The 19,626-nt window shown below is 33.8% G+C and overlaps 1 protein-coding gene across 2 annotated transcripts in view; it reads right to left on the bottom strand.

Moving 5' to 3' along the window:
* Positions 1–19,626, bottom strand: part of LOC124633726 (serum response factor homolog) — a 221,768-nt gene that overhangs the window by 148,031 nt on the left and 54,111 nt on the right. Inside the window, exon 3 of one of the 2 annotated variants that reach the window (XM_047169039.1) lies at positions 9,229–9,264. The exons of the other annotated variant lie outside the window; for it this stretch is intronic. Within the exon in view, the coding sequence (XP_047024995.1) occupies positions 9,229–9,264 (36 nt within the window). The remainder of the gene's footprint in view (positions 1–9,228; positions 9,265–19,626) is intronic. 2 annotated transcript variants of the gene reach the window in all.

The raw sequence follows: 19,626 nt of genomic DNA on the forward strand, positions 1-19,626 counted from the left end.
CAAGTTGGCCATACGGTTTACGCTATCACTTAAATCGCACCCTTATTTTTTGATATACACTAGCATGTTACAGCAACATTACACCTGCCATATCGATTGTTCACAACACCAACATGTAATACAATACTACGGTACAGATAACATCAAAGTACCGTCACATCTTCACCACGTTATCTGCTGACTTATGCATTATAGTTTCGCGAAAGTAGCATCGCATACTTTCCGAGATACGCATCGTTATGACGAAAATCTGCTCGTCTGTAAGTGTGAAATTAAAAAGTAAAGTTTAGGCGTGTTGCTGGTGAAGGTGAGAATCGGGAGTTATGGTTAAAGCCTGCGTAAACTGGAAAAAAATGTGCTGATACCTTTTTAAATTAAAGTTTTTAATCATTGTCATCTAAAATATTTGCTTTCTTAACATTTTCATTGAGCGAAGTTCATACCTAAATATTTACATAATTGCTGTAAGAATTGAAATACATTGTATCTGGATCTTTTTATTCCTCCAAACATTACCTAGGTACAGTTATAGAGCTAAATCATTTCTCAAACAAGTAAAATATTATAAACTTTTAGGTAAGAGAAGAACCGAAAGCTGACAGTGCCAAATTTTTAAGGTACTGTCCGCAGTTCAGCAATTTCATTCAGACATTTACGAAATGACTAAGTAACCCACATCACTGCAACACACCTATATTTATTTACAAAACCAGACAATTTACGTTACGACTCCTCTATCGTTATGATCTATAAAAATTAAAACAAGAATAACATTTTAAAAGAACTATAATTTTCAACCTTACAACTTTCATATTAAGATTGACGTGATATGCAAATAAAAAAATTGTAAATGTCATCTCCAACTTAGGATTACTGTTCAAAAAACGTGTCAATTTAAAGACGACTTTATTGTATGGGGATAAAGTTGAGTTTTGTTTTTTATGTTTGTTTGAGTAAGTGAGGGTAAGATGGTACACAAAGTGATGAGATTAATTATAAAGATGCATCTACGGACTGGTTGCGCATAACGGTCGGTGACAAGCGAAATAATACGCTTAGCGAGAAATGTTCCCACTAATTAATTTCTATGAACACATTAAAGTTTTGAACTGGGTCGATGCGGCTAGTTTACTTTTAGATTATTTAGCTCTAAAAAGCTGGCAGTACAAAGTGGGCAAAAATTAAAAAAAAAAAGCTCAAAATTTGTTGCTAATTTGTTGCTAATTAGTTGCCAAATAATCGATTTTTTTGCTTTTGCCGATTTCGAGAAATCGTCAACAATGCTAGCTTCACCATAAGCTGGCATGGATTATAAGATAAAAGTAAAGGTAAAATAAACAAAATCTCTACAAATTTGTTGCTAATTTGTTGCTGTATAACCAAAATAAATTTGAGGTGCAAAAATAATTTTTTTTTTCAAATAGAAAATTTTTATTTGCTTTGCGCGCTTGAATGTCAATTGTTTCATGAAAAAAATATGAAATAAATTTGTTGCTCGTCACAGAACTGTTCCTTGTCACTTAGAGAACCAGCAACTAAATAGACACCCGACGATCGGGTGTCTTGAACTTCGGTGACTAACAAACCGGCCATGCTGGCTTGAATGTCGATTTTTCCGGTGAAAAACGTTGAAATGAATTTGTTGCTCGTCACAGAGGTGATTAATGTCTCTCAGAGAACCAGCAACTAAATAGACACCCGACGATCGGGTGTCTTGAACTTCGGTGACTAACAAACCGGCCATGCTGGCTTGAATGTCGATTTTTCCGGTGAAAAACGTTGAAATGAATTTGTTGCTCGTCACAGAGGTGATTAATGTCTCTCAGAGAACCAGCAACTAAATAGACACCCGACGATCGGGTGTCTTGAACTTCGGTGACTAACAAACCGGCCATGCTGGCTTGAATGTCGATTTTTCCGGTGAAAAACGTGGAAATAAATTTGTTGCTCTTCGCAGAACTGTTAGGCATCGATCGGAGAACCAGCAACTAAATAGACACCCGTTGATCGGGTGTCTTGAACTTCGGTGACTAACAAACCGGCCATGCTGGCTTGAATGTCGATTTTTCCGGTGAAAAACGTTGAAATGAATTTGTTGCTCGTCACAGACGTGATTAATGTCTCTCAGAGAACCAGCAACTAAATAGACACCCGACGATCGGGTGTCTTGAACTTCGGTGACTAACAAACCGGCCATGCTGGCTTGAATGTCGATTTTTCCGGTGAAAAACGTGGAAATGAATTTGTTGCTCGTCACAGAGGTGATTAATGTCTCTCAGAGAACCAGCAACTTTTCGTTAAAAATCTAAAAATCAGATCTTAACGTTTTGAGGTTCTAGGAAGCTTCCTTGACCACTTCCACGAGGGTGACACCCTAGCTGTATATATGTGTAAGAATAAGTATGTGAATCGCTTATAACTTTCGAATAGCTTGACCGATGAGTACCAATCTTTGTCATTCTAAAGAAATTTCATCAAACTTAGATTTCCTGAAAATTTAAACCAACTTGGTCTAATATATAATAGAAAACAATATAAATCATTACTGAACGAACTGTAATTATTTTTACAAACAAAAAAATATCATCTGAGTCACGATTTCTTCTTTGGCATTAAAAATGAACTAAGCATTGAGTACTTTCCAGAAACTATATATTGATTAATTTTAGTATACTCTTATAGCCACGTAATCAACTGGTAACATTGGTGACTAGTATTCAGTATTAATATTTTTTTATTTTTCAATTTTATATTTTTTTCGCTTTTTTTTTGAATTCTATTTTTCTAAGCCATCCTTGAGAGCGCTAATAAGCAAAAAAAAAATTATCGAAATCGGATGACCCTAAAAGGCCATTCCTGTAACTTCCCGCTAGATACATTAAGCGTTCGAATGTTGCCGTTTGTTGCGATGTTTTTGAGCTCGTCAATTTATGAGAGCTCAACAATTTGACTTGTGTGTTATTTTGAGCTCTCCTATTTATTTAGTTGCTGGTTCTCTAAGTGACATTAATCACCTCTGTGACGAGCAACAAATTCATTTCAACGTTTTTCACCGGAAAAATCGACATTCAAGCCAGCATGGCCGGTTTGTTAGTCACCGAAGTTCAAGACACCCGATCAACGGGTGTCTATTTAGTTGCTGGTTCTCCGATCGATGCCTAACAGTTCTGCGAAGAGCAACAAATTTATTTTCACGTTTTTCACCGGAAAAATCGACATTCAAGCCAGCATGGCCGGTTTGTTAGTCACCGAAGTTCAAGACACCCGATCGTCGGGTGTCTATTTAGTTGCTGGTTCTCTGAGAGACATTAATCACCTCTGTGACGAGCAACAAATTCATTTCAACGTTTTTCACCGGAAAAATCGACATTCAAGCCAGCATGGCCGGTTTGTTAGTCACCGAAGTTCAAGACACCCGATCGTCGGGTGTCTATTTAGTTGCTGGTTCTCTGAGAGACATTAATCACCTCTGTGACGAGCAACAAATTCATTTCAACGTTTTTCACCGGAAAAATCGACATTCAAGCTAGCATGGCCGGTTTGTTAGTCACCGAAGTTCAAGACACCCGATCGTCGGGTGTCTATTTAGTTGCTGGTTCTCTAAGTGACAAGGAACAGTTCTGTGACGAGCAACAAATTTATTTCATATTTTTTTCATGAAACAATTGACATTCAAGCGCGCAAAGCAAATAAAAATTTTCTATTTGAAAAAAAAAAAAATATTTTTGCACCTCAAATTTATTTTGGTTATACAGCAACAAATTAGCAACAAATTTGTAGTGATTTTGTTTATTTTACCTTTACTTTTATCTTATAATCCATGCCAGCTTATGGTGAAGCTAGCATTGTTGACGATTTCTCGAAATCGGCAAAAGCAAAAAAATCGATTATTTGGCAACTAATTAGCAACAAATTAGCAACAAATTTTGAGCTTTTTTTTTTTAATTTTTGCCCACTTTGTACTGCCAGCTTTATAGAGCTAGATTATTTTAGAACTGAGCTCTAGATAAGGATGTTTAAGGCGAATTTTCTCACGACTTTTGGGTGACATTTGAATTTAGATGGATAGTACCAGAAATATTTATTAGTTGCAATTGAATATTTATAATAAGGTCCATTTTTAAAAGATTAAACTTTAAATATCACATGTTAACCGCATGACAATAATATAATTAAATAATATTATTTTTCAATAGGTATATGTATATTTAACGACTATACACTTGTAAAACACTACACAGCTGATCTAACTTTATGTTTTTACCACATATAAAAAAACATTACGTTACACATTGAAAGAAAACATATTCACATTTCTTGCTTTCTTTTATTTCATGTCCCTACATAAGTTTTATTCAGTATCAAAAAACATTGAGATCTTGTAGGTACAAAAAAACTATGTTAAAGTTGTTTTTAACATAAATTAATAAAATATTATACCTTTTTGTCGTTCGTTCATAACTCGATGGCCAGGTGCCAATGATAAGTCGTAAGTATAAAAAGAAATTACAAATTGTTCAAAAAGTTATTAAAAGTGTTGACTGTAAAGCATTTTAATTATATACCTTTCAATTATAACACTTTATGGGTAAAATAATTACCTGTGCCAATTCGAAAAGAAAATTAATTGAGGTAACTACTTGTTTGTGAATATGACTTGATAGTACAACCAAAAAGAAATTGCTTATACACATTGATTTTTAAAAGTTACCCACTCCTTCACAATTAATAAAGGGCCAGGCTAATTATGAAAAAATCGTCAAGCTATGTACAAGCGTACCTATATCTCATCTGATACATGAATCATGGATTTCTCAATGTTTCCATAATCAGAATCTAACCTGGTGACAACTGCGAGTATACCTTCTCATATTAAACATGGAAGAACTCCGACCGCGCCCAGTATTCCATCTTATGACCGATCAAGTCGCTTGACTTTGACTTAAAACGGTGGCGCTTCGAAGATACCTCTGGCCACGAGCCCTTTGATTTAACCAAACAACCAATAACCATATCTCTATTTACCTTTAACAATGATTTTCCGGGAGCAATACAAATAAGGTTGCAATAAAGCAAACCTCACACAAACGATGACGCGACCGCTGCAGGCGTCATTTGAAAATTATACTCCGGTACAGGTGGTAACTGTGTGTGCGGTTGCATTGTACACATGAGAATTTTCGACGTTATTTTAGAGCTGGTACGAGATTTTTTTGGAGGTTTTTGCCCAGCAGTGGAAGTGTAACTCACAATTACGATTTCGTAAATACAGCTACATTTAATAGACGAACAACTAATAGCAATTATTGTATATAAATCGTCATTATTTATGCATAGTAGTACTTTTGCAGCTGCTTACAAATTGAAACGCACACTTTCAACTGCTTAAATAAATAGCTTATATTAAAATAATCATCTTTATATAGATCGGAAACATACCAACTTATTCTAAAATCGTATTGTTTGAAACATTGGGAACGAACCTCGTTCGAGCGTAGCGTGCAGTGTCAACACGTGACAACAAATTGTCAGGACGCACGGCACAGCTAGGGTGACAATTATCTCGTTGTGCGCAGGACATGCGGTAAACTGTCCCATGATAGTCACCCCTTTTAATAAACTGCCAATTTATTCGATTAACAAATGTTTATTTATGCTGATTTGGTACATTCTGCCTTTATATAGAACTGAGTGTGGTACACTGTGCTGTTTGTAGTACCTATGAATAACTTTAGATACTATGGATATTAAGAAGACTTTTTGTATTACATAGTTTTATGAAAATATTTACTTCTTATTTCAACTTTTCTCTTCGAAATCTATCGGGGTTAAGTTAATTACAAAATGAATAATACTTATAACAGCATGCTGTCGAGTCTTGTTTGGGCTTATTCCTAAGATAAATTTCATTTTTATTTACTATCCAAAAGACAAAATAAATATTCAATTAAATATCAATAAACTGTTTATGTAGGTACAATTCCTTGAAAACCCCATAACCAAAACTGACCACCCAGTCACTTAACAGCATTATCATTAGCAAACCAAACACTACTTAGACCGATCAATGACAGATTAAACTTGATTTACACCAAATAATCCTTATAATCCTCGTTCCTGAGAAACAGAGGGCTGGCTAACAAACAATAAATACAAGTAAAACTGAATGCAAAGCCTGTGAGGCCGGCAAAGCCGCGATAAGTCAAAATCCCAGTGTTCAGTCAACAGTCGTAAACTACATTAACATTGTCGTAAATTGTGCAAATGATGTAACGCCGGTATCCTTCCACGGAATTGTGAGATGAGGAAACGAGGCTTAGGGCTTAGAAACAGCGAGGGTATGAGCGGAGCGGGGAACGCGATTAGAGATACATGCCACCAAAAATATTAAAATTTAAGAAATATTTTGTCGTTTTTACTAAATGTTTTATACGGGAAACTACATGCTTGGCGCTGATATCACCAACGTGAAAGCTTTTGAATACATTTGCTATTTTGGATTTTCTTAATCAGACAGCGAAAATCATGTACAAAAAATGGTCATTAAAATGTGTTTAACACGAATTCAAAACTCCTTGCTTACTAGATAACCGAATACAAATTATGGCAGCTGCAATGGTTCAAAATTGTGGTGTAGAATTTAATTTTAAAAGTATTTTGCCCAGTTAAAATATATTTAAACTTATATCAATCCCCACTTAAATACACAAAACAGCAAAGTTAACAGCCCTACAAGCGTTATAAAGCGAAATAGTCGCGAAATGGCGCGATACAGGGCTACCGTGCGCGCGCGCAGCAATAACTCTCAATTATCGACATCAAAGCGGCGAGCGACGATTGTTTCTCGTGACGTGACATATAACTGTGACGTCACGACGCGTTTGACGTACAGTTGTACTATTTCATATTGTGTGGTATGTAAGCCTACCTCAATGTAGAATGCAGTATGATTAGTTAGATCAGGGAACAATTCTTATTATAGTTCGGCCATTCAGAGAATGCGTTCCTGACACGTCGCGATTGAACTGACGACGTAATAACATTCATTGATTATTGATATAATAATGTTGTTTTAATGCTCCTCAATTGTTAAAACGGTAAACAACCAGCAAAAATATTTTTATCGTAACTGCAACGCCATTGCAAAGTTACGTCGTCAGTTCAATCGCGACGTGTCAGGAACGCATTCTCTGAATGGCCGAACTATAATATTGTAATACTGTAAGTAATATAACCATATTTGTCTGTTTGTTACAGTTTTGCTAAAGGACACATACACATAATGACTTATGTGGTTTTTGAACATCTTTTTCGGAGGTTTCTTTTTTTTCAAGGGAAAAAAAATAAGTAAGTACTAACCACTTCTTTGTCAAACAACGCAATTATACCACGCCATTTTTTTATACATATCTAATTGTAGCTTTATCATAGTCCTCCCTATGTTCGCACTTTTTTATTAGGGTAAGAACCGAGTATAATTTAAACATTCATAGACTGTCTTATTTTATACTCATATTAAAATAAAATCGTAATACCGTAAGTGTTAAGTAAATAAGTCTTTAAACACATTAAAGTTTGTCCGCATTTATGTGGAAACCGGTTTCCTATCGGACTATTTGTTCAGGCTAATTTCCAGAACAGATAAGCTATGGTAATGGGTCAGTTACCTTTCCAATGTAATCTACGATCAGGTAGAATTTATTTAAAGTTTTACTTTACTTGATAGTTTGGTTTGTGGAAACAAACTTCAAAGGTGTAGCGATATTTATAGTTTTGGTCGAAATAAAGCGAATAATTTAAGCTTTCGAATAACCGATTTAGCCTTTTTGTAGTATCGAATTTCATTTAAATAAACTCTAGTATAGCATCGATACTTTTTGCCATTTAATAAATTTATTTGTTGAATTTTGTGGTTAATTATATCAAGATAAAAAAATCAAAACAAACACTCGTGAGAACGTTAGACAGTCATTAATACTGCACTGAACGTAAATATTATATTAAAAAAAATAAATAGAAATCAACATCATTAAATTACAAAAAACACAAGCGCTACTAGCATAAATGAATGTAAACTCCTACCGTTTCACCTCAGCTTATTACTAACTTATAATAATTAAATTACCTACTCCGTGCATAGTCTCATAAATTACTGCGAGATGCTTCTAGCATGGCTATGCATGCATGCCTGTCTAACCATATGTGCAATGTGTGTAAACTGGACATTAATAAGGGCAGTTGCACATCATGCGTGAACAGACCTTAGCGCGCTTTCGATTTTTGTATTTCTATGGTTTAAATTAACCGTTAATTTTGAATAGGAACAGTTTTGTAAGTACTTTATCTTTCAATCTCTTTTATGGACAATCTTATTTGGACATGTATTACAATTAGATGTCTTGCACAAGACAATAATTATAACATTTTTATGGTTTTCTGAAACAACGTCATCCAATTGTTAGTTTGCAACAGTCACTAAAAATAATTAAAAATGTCTGACAGTCCTAGTTAGGAGTCGCGTCGGTCAGAGGTCTTGAGTTCAATTCCTATTGACGTGAATCTATTGCAGGCACAAAGATGTATTTAGCTAACTAGACAGGGTCAACAGGACTTTGAAAAGAAAGAAAAAAATCTGGCTATACATTTTTAGGTACAAGGAAACATATGTATCTATTCACTCTAGTGTACCAATCATACAACAAAAGCTGTGCGATACGTAAACGTGTGTGCAAATCTCTTCATATGGAGTTATTCTTATAGTTTAACTTTTCTCGAACGTGATGTCACTCTGTAGTGGAAGTAAGAATGTAAACAACTATGATTCACAAGTAAGCTTCGTAAAATTACCGACACAGTTAAACTGGTATGCCCGTTAAAATGTAAGTAATTTCGTTTTAAATCTTATTTTATTTTTTTACTGTGGATATTGTAAACAAGAAAATTCTGGGATATTTAAGGACGTACATACATATAAATTATTAATATTATTTTTCTTAAGAAAAAGCCTTTCTGATGGTTATGAGTTGCTTATACCCAAAATTATTATTTATTGAGTAAAAGGGAGTTGTGCTTCACCGATATTGTTCTTGCTAATTTTGTCCCTTGCTCTATAAGACCTCCTAGACAACTTTCTTGACTAATTGTACTTAAGAAACATTGTATATAGTTTTCAAGAAAAGGCAAGTAGAAAAAAATAACAGTAGTATATCAAAAAAAGAGAGTACTTACCTTAGCAATTTTCTTCTTTATGTCAGATTCCAGGTCCTGTGAGGGACAAATAGAAAGTAAATGTTAATAGTTAGACAAGCAAAGAAAATCAGAAAGTCCTGTTATACAAGTATTAAAGAGGTTTGTTAGATTGCAATCCATCCAAAGTTAGAATAATTCAGAAGAAGCAAAATCTGAACTTATTGCCATAACCACAGATCATTCAATATTAAATTCAACAATTAGAATTGAGCAGTTTTTTTACATTGAATATGCCAGTTGTTATCCAATTTGAACAATAAAATAAAGGACACAAGACTATGGTTTTTTTTATCAATTATTTGTTTTTAAATAAGCTTAATTATTTTCCCCATAAGCAAGGCACTATGTCAACTTTTACACAAGTTTAGCGAAATCCCATTTTATTATTGTACTACATTATTCACAGAGTAAAACTATCCAAGTAGACGAAAGTCGTAGGCGAAAGTTTCGTAGCATTTGTCTACGTTCGCGCTACGGCGTAGTTCTCGTGAAACAACTGACATTATCATATTATTTGTTAAATATTCTGTTATAAATATTAATACATGCAATAGTATTCTAGTTCTAATTTAAAGTAAAAGGAAGGATAGGTAAAAATAAAAACACAAGAAAACAGTTTGGTTATGTATATTTATTAGTACACACACAATAAACAAAAGATGACAGCAATAGAAAGATTCTGTGAAAAGAAACAAAATGCACACATAGCCGAAATGCAGTTAAATAAAATAACCAAAGAACAGAAGACGGATTAGACAACGCTTCATATTTAGTGCAACAAAAGGTGACCTAGTATAAGACTTCAATTTTGCCCATCAAAAGGCATCGGTAGTAGATGACATACAATTACGACTTTCGATTACCAACCAAAACCGCTCATATTACAATCGCTTACCAAAAAAATACCAATAAATAATTTAAAACAAAAATCGTTTCAATAAAACTTAACATGCGCTATAAAGTCCCATTCATTCCATGTTTAATTCGGCCATACCATTAATTAATCCTCTTCTTAAACAATAAATTTAACACATAACGTTAATAAAGTAACTTCAATCAGTATATTGCTTGTTTTATTGAAGCAAGTCACGAAAATATCGGATGAACACACACAAGTAGTGCGCATTTTATTCAGTTAAGTATGGATTTATTGAAAATATAAATATTAATCAGAATGTCAGATATAATGGGTACAACCCAGTAAGGGTCGACGAAACAAATTAGGGTCTATTATGAATTGAAATAAGCGTTTGGAAACATGCGAAATTTATTTTGGAAATCAATTTGAATACAGTGTAGTGAGAAAGCAGTTTGCTGACCGTATCAATGCACCGTATCAATGCATCAATGCACAAACCTACGCATAAACGTTATTTTGTTATAACGAACTAGAATACTCATTAACTTTTCTCTAACTTAATATTTTAAACCTAATCCGAGAAATACATCTAACAGAATTAATTAAGGAGCTCATCTCATGAGATTGCCTCTGAGTAAAGTAAAAAACATCATCTTATGTCATTGCTTTAGTCGAACAATCTCCTCATCATTTCACCACAAACGCAAAGAAAGTGTAGGCTCATACTCCCCAGAAAAACTTAAATTTCTCCAAACCCCATACCCATAATAGTACAAACGCACTAAATCAGCGTGGCACACGTCGCCACCGCGACCCAGATAACGGAGTAATTGGCGAGCCTTGATCTGCGCAAGCGCAGGCGCCGCCATTACCGACGCATTTTAAATACCCGCCATTTTATCCTAATTGGAGGGAAATAGGCCGAGGGACATGAGAAAATAGTGTGTGATACTGCTGCAGAAATTAAGTGGCTCAACTACATTGTTTGAATACTATGTGACATTGTTTAAGACGGTTAGCATAGTTTAAGTGCAGATTGTACTAGTTTTAAGTAGGTGGGAAAATACTGATGATGAGGGGTAGTGGCTATTTTTCAGTAGCTTGATGTTTATTTACGAAGTTCGAGTGAGTGTTATTTCTCATTGTTTATGTACTTCAACAACTAGATGAACTGTCAGAATAGTAGTAAAGCAAAAATAAGTGTAGTATTTGATACATTAGTGAAAAATACCTTATCAAAACTACCTGCGAATCGTGAACCGCGATCAAGAAACTGTGTCGAATGTCTACCTATACAGAACCAAGAAACATTGCAATATATTTTTCTCACTCAAAAATTAAACTCATACATATATGATATAAAATTCGTTAAATATACTATCGATAAATAATTTACACACATCTACACACCACACACTCATGCTAACCGACCTTTTATGAAGAACAAAGTTGTATACTGACCTGAAAATATAAAAGAATATAACATTAATACATATTATTACAATATAAATACATATGTAGATACCTATTTATAAACATTTTATAAATCCAAAAATGTTTTAATTCAATATTTTTATTTTAAAAAATGTCGCTTAAGTTATTTTGTTCTACAACTGTAGCCTATCAACAAATAATTTCCTTAATTGATAACAAATAATGACCACAACTTGAATGCGTAATTCTACCACTAACGTGTGTATTGGTAAGTAAGAAGTTGTTAACCTGACATTTAGGAACCTACGCTAGTCTATTTAAGTGTTCAGTTTAGCCACAGTTTAACTAGAAACGCATCTATCATCGTGGTAGAAATGACAGTATAATTGACTCACTTTCTCATGGGTGATAAACTCATTGAAAGTGGTATTAATGTACTTTTTCTCAGTAATGTAAAAAATATGTAAATATGTCGAAATTGACTAACTGAAGAACAAAAGTAAGGAAAAATCCATGCGCATATTTTCAAAAAATATTTTTGTTATGTTTAACAAACTATGTCAATTGCCAAATCGCCATTTTGAACAATAGGCGACAATTTCACGGATGGTAAGGGTTTGGTTATCATTCTAGTTACTCCCTTAAACTCAAAAAATAACAAGTATAGTTTAAATGGTTTCAATTAAACAAGTAATTTCTTTATCGATATACTGGCACGTTTTTAAGGAACCAATCGTTAATTGGTGCGATTCCTGATCTTAGAATATTGAATAAAAATAATATCGATATCAAGTACTTGGCAGCGTCGATTAGCATCGACTGCATATCGAAGTAGGCATCTAAGAACAAGCGCACACTTGCGACTTTTTTACAGTAAGAATGGTCGCACAGATTTTTAGTCATAGAGTAATGATTTCAATAATGGAAAAATATGTATTGGCTGCTTGATGTGTTATATTTTTGTCCTAGTATTGCAATAATTTTCACTGTTTTCATAGTCCAATAAAAAAAAAAAAAAAGTATAACCGCGTCACTCAAAATCGCTATAGCATAGGCTACCTTATCAATATTTATACATCCACGTAGAACGAAAGCATGCAATTTACCGACATTTTTTATCATAAAATGGGCGTGGCTTAATGTTTAGTCACAAACACGAGACATGTGTTCCAAGACATAAGAGTCACTTGCTACCAATTTGAATATTTCTGCATAAAATCTATTAATTTGAGGCACCACTTTGTTGTGAGCTAAAAGTATAAAGACAGCTGCAAAGAAACGTACTATTATAAGCACAATGATCAACACGTTGTTTCTATTTAATTAATTCGAATCTATTTACAAGAGAATTTCAATGGAAAATAACGTAATTTTGCCACATATTTTTTTAATAGTACAAGTAATTTAAGTGAACATAAATCGTGTTAGTTGAATGGAGTTTATTCAATTAAAGCGCACAGGATATCGTAAAGAATACGAAATTACATACCTACATATGTAATTGTATATTAATTGCTTTATTCGCTTCTAGATTAGATGACTTATAAGTCTGCGTCCATTTCCGGCCATTAGTATACAATAACAGTATTTGTAAAAAAGTTTTATTTATTTCTGTCGCTTATTTTAAGTCTAATTTTAGAATGTAAATAATATTAAGTCTTAGGATGAAATATGTTAAGTCTGTTATTGCATAACACCGTCCGTCCGTACCTATAGGCTGAATGATGAACGCATTTTGGACAATGTCTGGACACCTCCAAAACACATTGTCCAATGCTATTTAAAAAAAAACTATTCACACGTGGCGTAGCGTTGACATAAAAATCTATGAATGATTTAAAAATAGAGGAAAAAACTGTCTGTTTTATATTTTTGTTGCCACGATAACTTTTTTGGTTAAACAATTATTTTATACAGGGTGTGTCGTTTACAATCACACTATCGCATATACTTTATGATGTTCTAAGGAGAATTGTAAAAAAATAACCTAATCGTGGACAGACGACCTTATAAAGGTCTCCGGAAGACGCTGGATGCAGGTCGCTTCCAACAGGTATCTGTGGAGATCAAAGGGGGAGGCCTATATTCAGCAGTGGACGTCCTATGGCTGAGATGATGATGATGATGATGATGATGAACCTAATCCATTCAGTGGTTTAACCACAGGAGTCATTTTTCATTTTTATACTTTACAACATCATGTGTAAAGCAGAGATAAAGTTAGGAGTATAGAATGTTTTTATCAGTTGATAGTTGTCAGTTTTCAAGGGAGAATTTCAGTTGTTTGTAATGACTGACATTTATATGGTGTTTTTATTCTATTTACTTTGTTTAAAAAAGTTACCTATTTCTTTTTCTTTTTTCTTTGTGTTAATCGACACAATATTAACCAGTATATTAACGCATTTAATTTAATGTGATTGTGAACGACACAACCGATATATTTCGAAAGGCTGCATTAGGACAGCTTGCACACCAAATAAAATGTTCGGGTAATAGGGTTTTCCCAAGCAGAATGGATAGAGGTACTTTCACACGAATATTACATATTGATAAGTATTATAAACGTTTAATAATACTATCGTCTAGAATAAAATATAAACAAACAATAATCAACCAGATCATCTTACGATAAAATAAAATTATTGCGATTGCAAATAGTCTTTGTTTTATATCCCTTTGTTTGCGGCTCATTCATAAACTTGCATTAGCAACTAAAGAATGTCATTCATGAATCTGTCACGTGCACTTTACTTAGTAAACAAGTTTTACATAAATCTTTACCAACGATATCAGGTGGCGTGTTGATTATTTTAAATCATTTTAATAATTATGTCGGAGTATTTGTAATATTTGTAATTATTTCAACACTATTTATTTATAGAGTAGGCGCCGTCAGAACTATAAAGTCGGTTGTTATATTATATCCGACGTTGATGTCAAAAATAATTACGATTCTAAACATAATCCATACTAAACAAATCCTATTAAATATTTATTTATTTTATTTATAATAAAAATAAAGCGCCCACGTTCAAACCCGTGTCCACGCACTAGTGTTACAATTTCTATGCAGCCAGTACCAACCACACAGCGCGCACAATATGTCCGCGTACATTCATCATCATAAGTGCCGCTATAGACGCGCAACAAAGCTACGCAACACGACGCGACACGACAAAGCGTCGGACGACACAGCGACACGATTTGTAACTACACCTAAATATTGTATTGTTATTTATTACTACCATTCTACATTTCGCTTGTATGCCTGATTTAATAGTATTTTCAACGGGGATAATTCTTACGTGAATAATAGATTGTAAGGATCTAGGGTAAAGGTAACAATGGATAGGGTAGCAGTAATTTTCGTTTAAATTGTGTTGCCTTAAAAGAGTTAAATGGGTATAGAAACGTGGTCTATGATTAAATGGTGGCGGCCAGTTATGAGGAGATATGGTTCGTTATTTAAAGTGTTATACAGGAACTGAATATGTTTTGAATTAAATAATACCTAAGGTAATTGAGCAAGCTGAGAGATCCATGCTTGATGCCTTTATAAATAACAGATTGATAAGCTAATGTCACAAAAACCCTTCAGTCATTCAATTCCTCTTTAAAACTGTCAACGACAAAACATGACTACCCAATTAATTTACAATACTGAAATTCATACGATAACTGAAAATTAAACGCTGACACAAATGATTTTAAACAGCTTTAAATTCCGAAACAAAGGCGAAAATGTCCGCTACGTACGAACAGTTCACGCTTTGTATCACACATTCACACCGAAGCGAACCGTTGAATTCCCCGCGATTATATCGTAAAATTTTACATTGTCGATTTATATGTATCACCTCTCTTTTAAACAAGCAACTTTAGAACAGGACAAAAGCAGGAGAGTGCATAAAATTAAATTGGATGCGATAATTAACATGGGCAGGTTTAAAGTAAACAGAGGACATAAAGAACATCAGATCATGATTTTCGGGCAAACAACTCGCGGCTATGGACAATGCTAAAGTCATTTTCAACTTTAATTTCAGGGAATAAGCTATGTTTACGTTCGTTAAGTACGTAGAGATTTTTCGACCTGATTTTTAACGTGTCACTATAATTGGTTCCGAGACGAGTAGTCGATGATTGACGCGTAATTTTGACGCTGGCCCACCATTACTTGCAGTTTCGCGAAAAGATTTTATTGGTACACGTATCGATCACAAATTTTTATTTAGTTTCTGTCACATTGTACGGTTATTACGGAGATTGAATTTATTATCTTCACCGTGGCGTTCGATGCAATAAAAGTTAATGTAAAGCAGTGGAGTTAAATTAAATTGCCGATTCAAATCATTCAGATATCCTCTTGGTAAATCAATGATTGAAAAATTTAAAGATTTTTTTAAACACTTACAACATAAAGCGAGTATTGATTTACTCAGAAATGACGGCGCTTTCAACTTGTGTAAGCCAGAGGCGCATTCACAATACTGATTTAACAAAAGCTATTATAAATACTCGGTAATAATTTCTACCAATTATATGTTTAATGTCATGGTGTTCGCAAGCTCCCATCGTAATGATGAACAAATTGAATACATCATAAAACTTTCAAAATAACTGTATAATTAACACTACGCAATTACAGTGACAGTTTGTCAGTGAAAAAAAGCATTTTTGGGACACAAGATGATATTCATCACACACGCCCCGAGAAGATAATTCGCGAACAATTTGCTTGGTTTATCAGTACGTAATTATCCGAAACGCGTACGTTAATGAACGGTTGCGTTGCGATGCGGTGTGAGACACGGCCTATAGCGAGATGCACCTTGTTTGATGTAAACATAGTCAGATAGAAGTTAAACTAACATTCTCAATATTTATCCTGTGTCTAAATTCCTGTGAAAGGAGTAAACTGCAGTAGCAGTGACTTTTCAACAGCTAAGTAGATTTGTAATTATGATAACCTGGAGAAAGCTCATCAAAATGAACCTTTTCAATTTCTCATGCTTGAAACTCGTTCTATACAAACTTTATCAAGCGCGTTAATAATTTATTCCTCTAAAAATCTGTTCCAACGTACAAAAAAAGCATCTGCCCCACTCGCTAATTTACAAAAATTGCACCAAACGCTAATATATAGCAACTCTTGCGCATCTTCGCGTAAGAATAATGTGGACGGACCGCCGGCGTGTTATTAACCTGTGAATTATGGCGTTGACACGTATAGTGTCGGCGGGAAAAATATTACTCGCAAAAGTGATAATTAGCCATGAAATCTTATTTCCGCGAAACGAGGAAAGTTGATTGTGTAAGCTATTAATTAAATGAGGACTAGAAGGGACGCTGCAAAAAGTTTGGTGCACTTTTTTTATATTTTTAAACCGTTGGAGTAGTATGGACTTGCTTTGGAAGTTTTGACTTTAATTTGAGTGGTGGTTTGAATTAATGGTACTTGTTTTGAAAGTAATGAGATGTTTCTCTGCATTTTTTGTTTATTTTTATTTGAACATCTGCAACATAGAAATGTTTTAACTTCAGATAATGCAGGCTGCTTTTCAATGACTATCAGTTGCATTACTATCTAAACTCAAACAAAACCAAATAAATTAACGCTAACGACCAAATAAAGAAGTGACATAAAAGCAATTAACATTTATATCAGACAACTATTTAGCTTCCATCAATTTGTAGTCAGCATTCAAATGACAGTAAAACTCATTAGTTGAGTTACTTGAGATCGGTGACAATTTACCTAAGTTATTGCTTGTCAACCGTGGGGGGCACAGCTGATGTGTCTGCCTGTCACGTTACAGAATGTAATATTGTATGTTCTTATTGAACATGCGATAGTTGAAAAACAAAAGGTGAATTTGTAAAAACTGCGTAATTAAATGCTTTATACATTTTCATGGCAACTTTACAGCTGTCTACTTTTCTTTGGTATTTAAATGGTTTGTTGTGAGATTATGTTGCTTTGTTTGTTTTATAAATTTAATGTGGCTTGTGGCTTATACCTAGTGTAATGCTGCAATTGCAGGCAGTTTAGAAACGTTCCCGAGCCGTTTAGTACTATTTGAGCAAGTAGACACTTCACAAATGCGCAAGGAGAGCTACAGTTGCTACCACCCCTGATATGATGACCACGACCACTCTGCCAAGAGTGTGACGACAAAGAATAAGAAGAAGACCAAAAGATTTTTTTCTGCTCATTACCGTGCCATAATATAGCGGTTGATCTGGCCTTTACACCCATCATAAATTAAAGAACTCATAACATTTGCTAAGATCCAGGATATTAGAGGAATCTGAATGGTTACACAATCTCAGGCTACTTCACTATCTGTCTAAATGATTATCAACGATAAGCGATTACAGTACGTAGGTGCTGAATGACAATCTGGACACCATAAAGTAACTGATAAAACCTGTTTGCAGATAGATTAGTAAGTAATTAGTGAATTATTACAGGAATTATGCAGTTGATCTTTTAAGTTTTACTTTGAATATTTGTATGCAATTCCGGGTCACTAATGTAGCAAGTTTGGTCCTTGCACGATAAATATTTTTCTGTTTTACAAATACGCTCCATTAAAAAATATAAATAGCTATAAATAAGTTGTTACCAGCTCAAGTTATAGACTATTATAATTACTTCCGTTACAAATAACGGTTCCTTAGGTAGCTTTCAATACATAGATATAAAAATACCTAGTGTTGCTATGTCAAAGAAGTTTAATGTTCTAGAAATAGATCTAGACAAAATACAAACGTTTCTGTGTAATACTAATACACATAGAATAACATAAATAGACAATCAAACCATACGTATTTAAACAAACAATACTATTTAATCCCCCAGTCTTAAACCAGTTCCGGGTCACCAAATCTATGCAACAATACCAGTATTTACATCTACTATAATGAATGGACAGTCAAGTGCAATTAAATAATTACATAGTAATGTATGCGCAGGAACTTTACACGTATATAAATATGTAATGAGATAGGAAAACATGGATTCTGTCACACTGTTGTGGCTGGGAGGAACTGGTTCTTGAAGTGATTGTTTATTATATCGCTTGATATGATTTAGTGTTCTGCTGATTTTAATAATGGATGGTCAGGTGAGCGAAATTTGGTCTAAGCATCTCATGATCTTAAGTTTCAAGTTTGATCTTATTAAAATATAACTCATTCATGAGTATTTTTTTGTAAATCTTTCTTTAAGTTTCATACACCAACTTATTATAATCAATGAATTTTGGTACCTGTTTTACGAAGATCTGGATGCTTTAATTATGTTTGCGGATTTATGAGAAGTAAGGTAAATAACTCAATAATGTGAAATGTTTGTACCAGAAGATTAAGTAGGTATGGGTAGGTATATGATCACCAATTTCAATTAAACTAATAAAATCTTTTTTATGTTGAAACGAAGTGCGAATAACTTTGACATTATTTTGCATATAACTCAAGTAATATAAGATTAAAACATATTGTTTTGTCAACACAAGTCCACAACGATATCGTCGTGATTGATTAAATCGTCGCGACCTGCGTCTGCGCCGCTTTCTACTTATCGAAACTCCGAAACGCCCATGCAGGTAGCTTTATTGATTTTTCTTTTCGATTTATTTTTATTCGATATTCGATTTATTATATCGAGTGATATTCCCGTTGTTTTTAACCTTTACACTCCATTGGTGGCACTAAAATAATTTGTTTTATTCTGTTTCTGTCCCAGAAACACTTTGTAGTGCATTTGTATTTGTAAGCTTATACTAATATTGGTTATTGTAATTCAAAACTATCGACACGTGGATAGCTTTGGAAAATCCAATGACGTTGCGTAAGCAAATACAGATCAAGTTTAATACACACACGAGAAGAGACACGAGAAGTGAGATATGTTGATTTGAATATATATTTTACATAGATTCCAAAACTTAAATCAAGAACGAAATATCATTTGAATGAAAATGTTATGCTATTTCAATTCTCAACTGACATTACAATTTTCTCCTAAACCTCTAGCAATCAAAGTCCCTTGCAATTTCTAACGAAAGCTCCTTTTT

Source organism: Helicoverpa zea, chromosome 10, assembly GCF_022581195.2.
Source record: "Helicoverpa zea isolate HzStark_Cry1AcR chromosome 10, ilHelZeax1.1, whole genome shotgun sequence".
NCBI classification, from domain to species: Eukaryota; Metazoa; Arthropoda; class Insecta; order Lepidoptera; family Noctuidae; genus Helicoverpa; species Helicoverpa zea.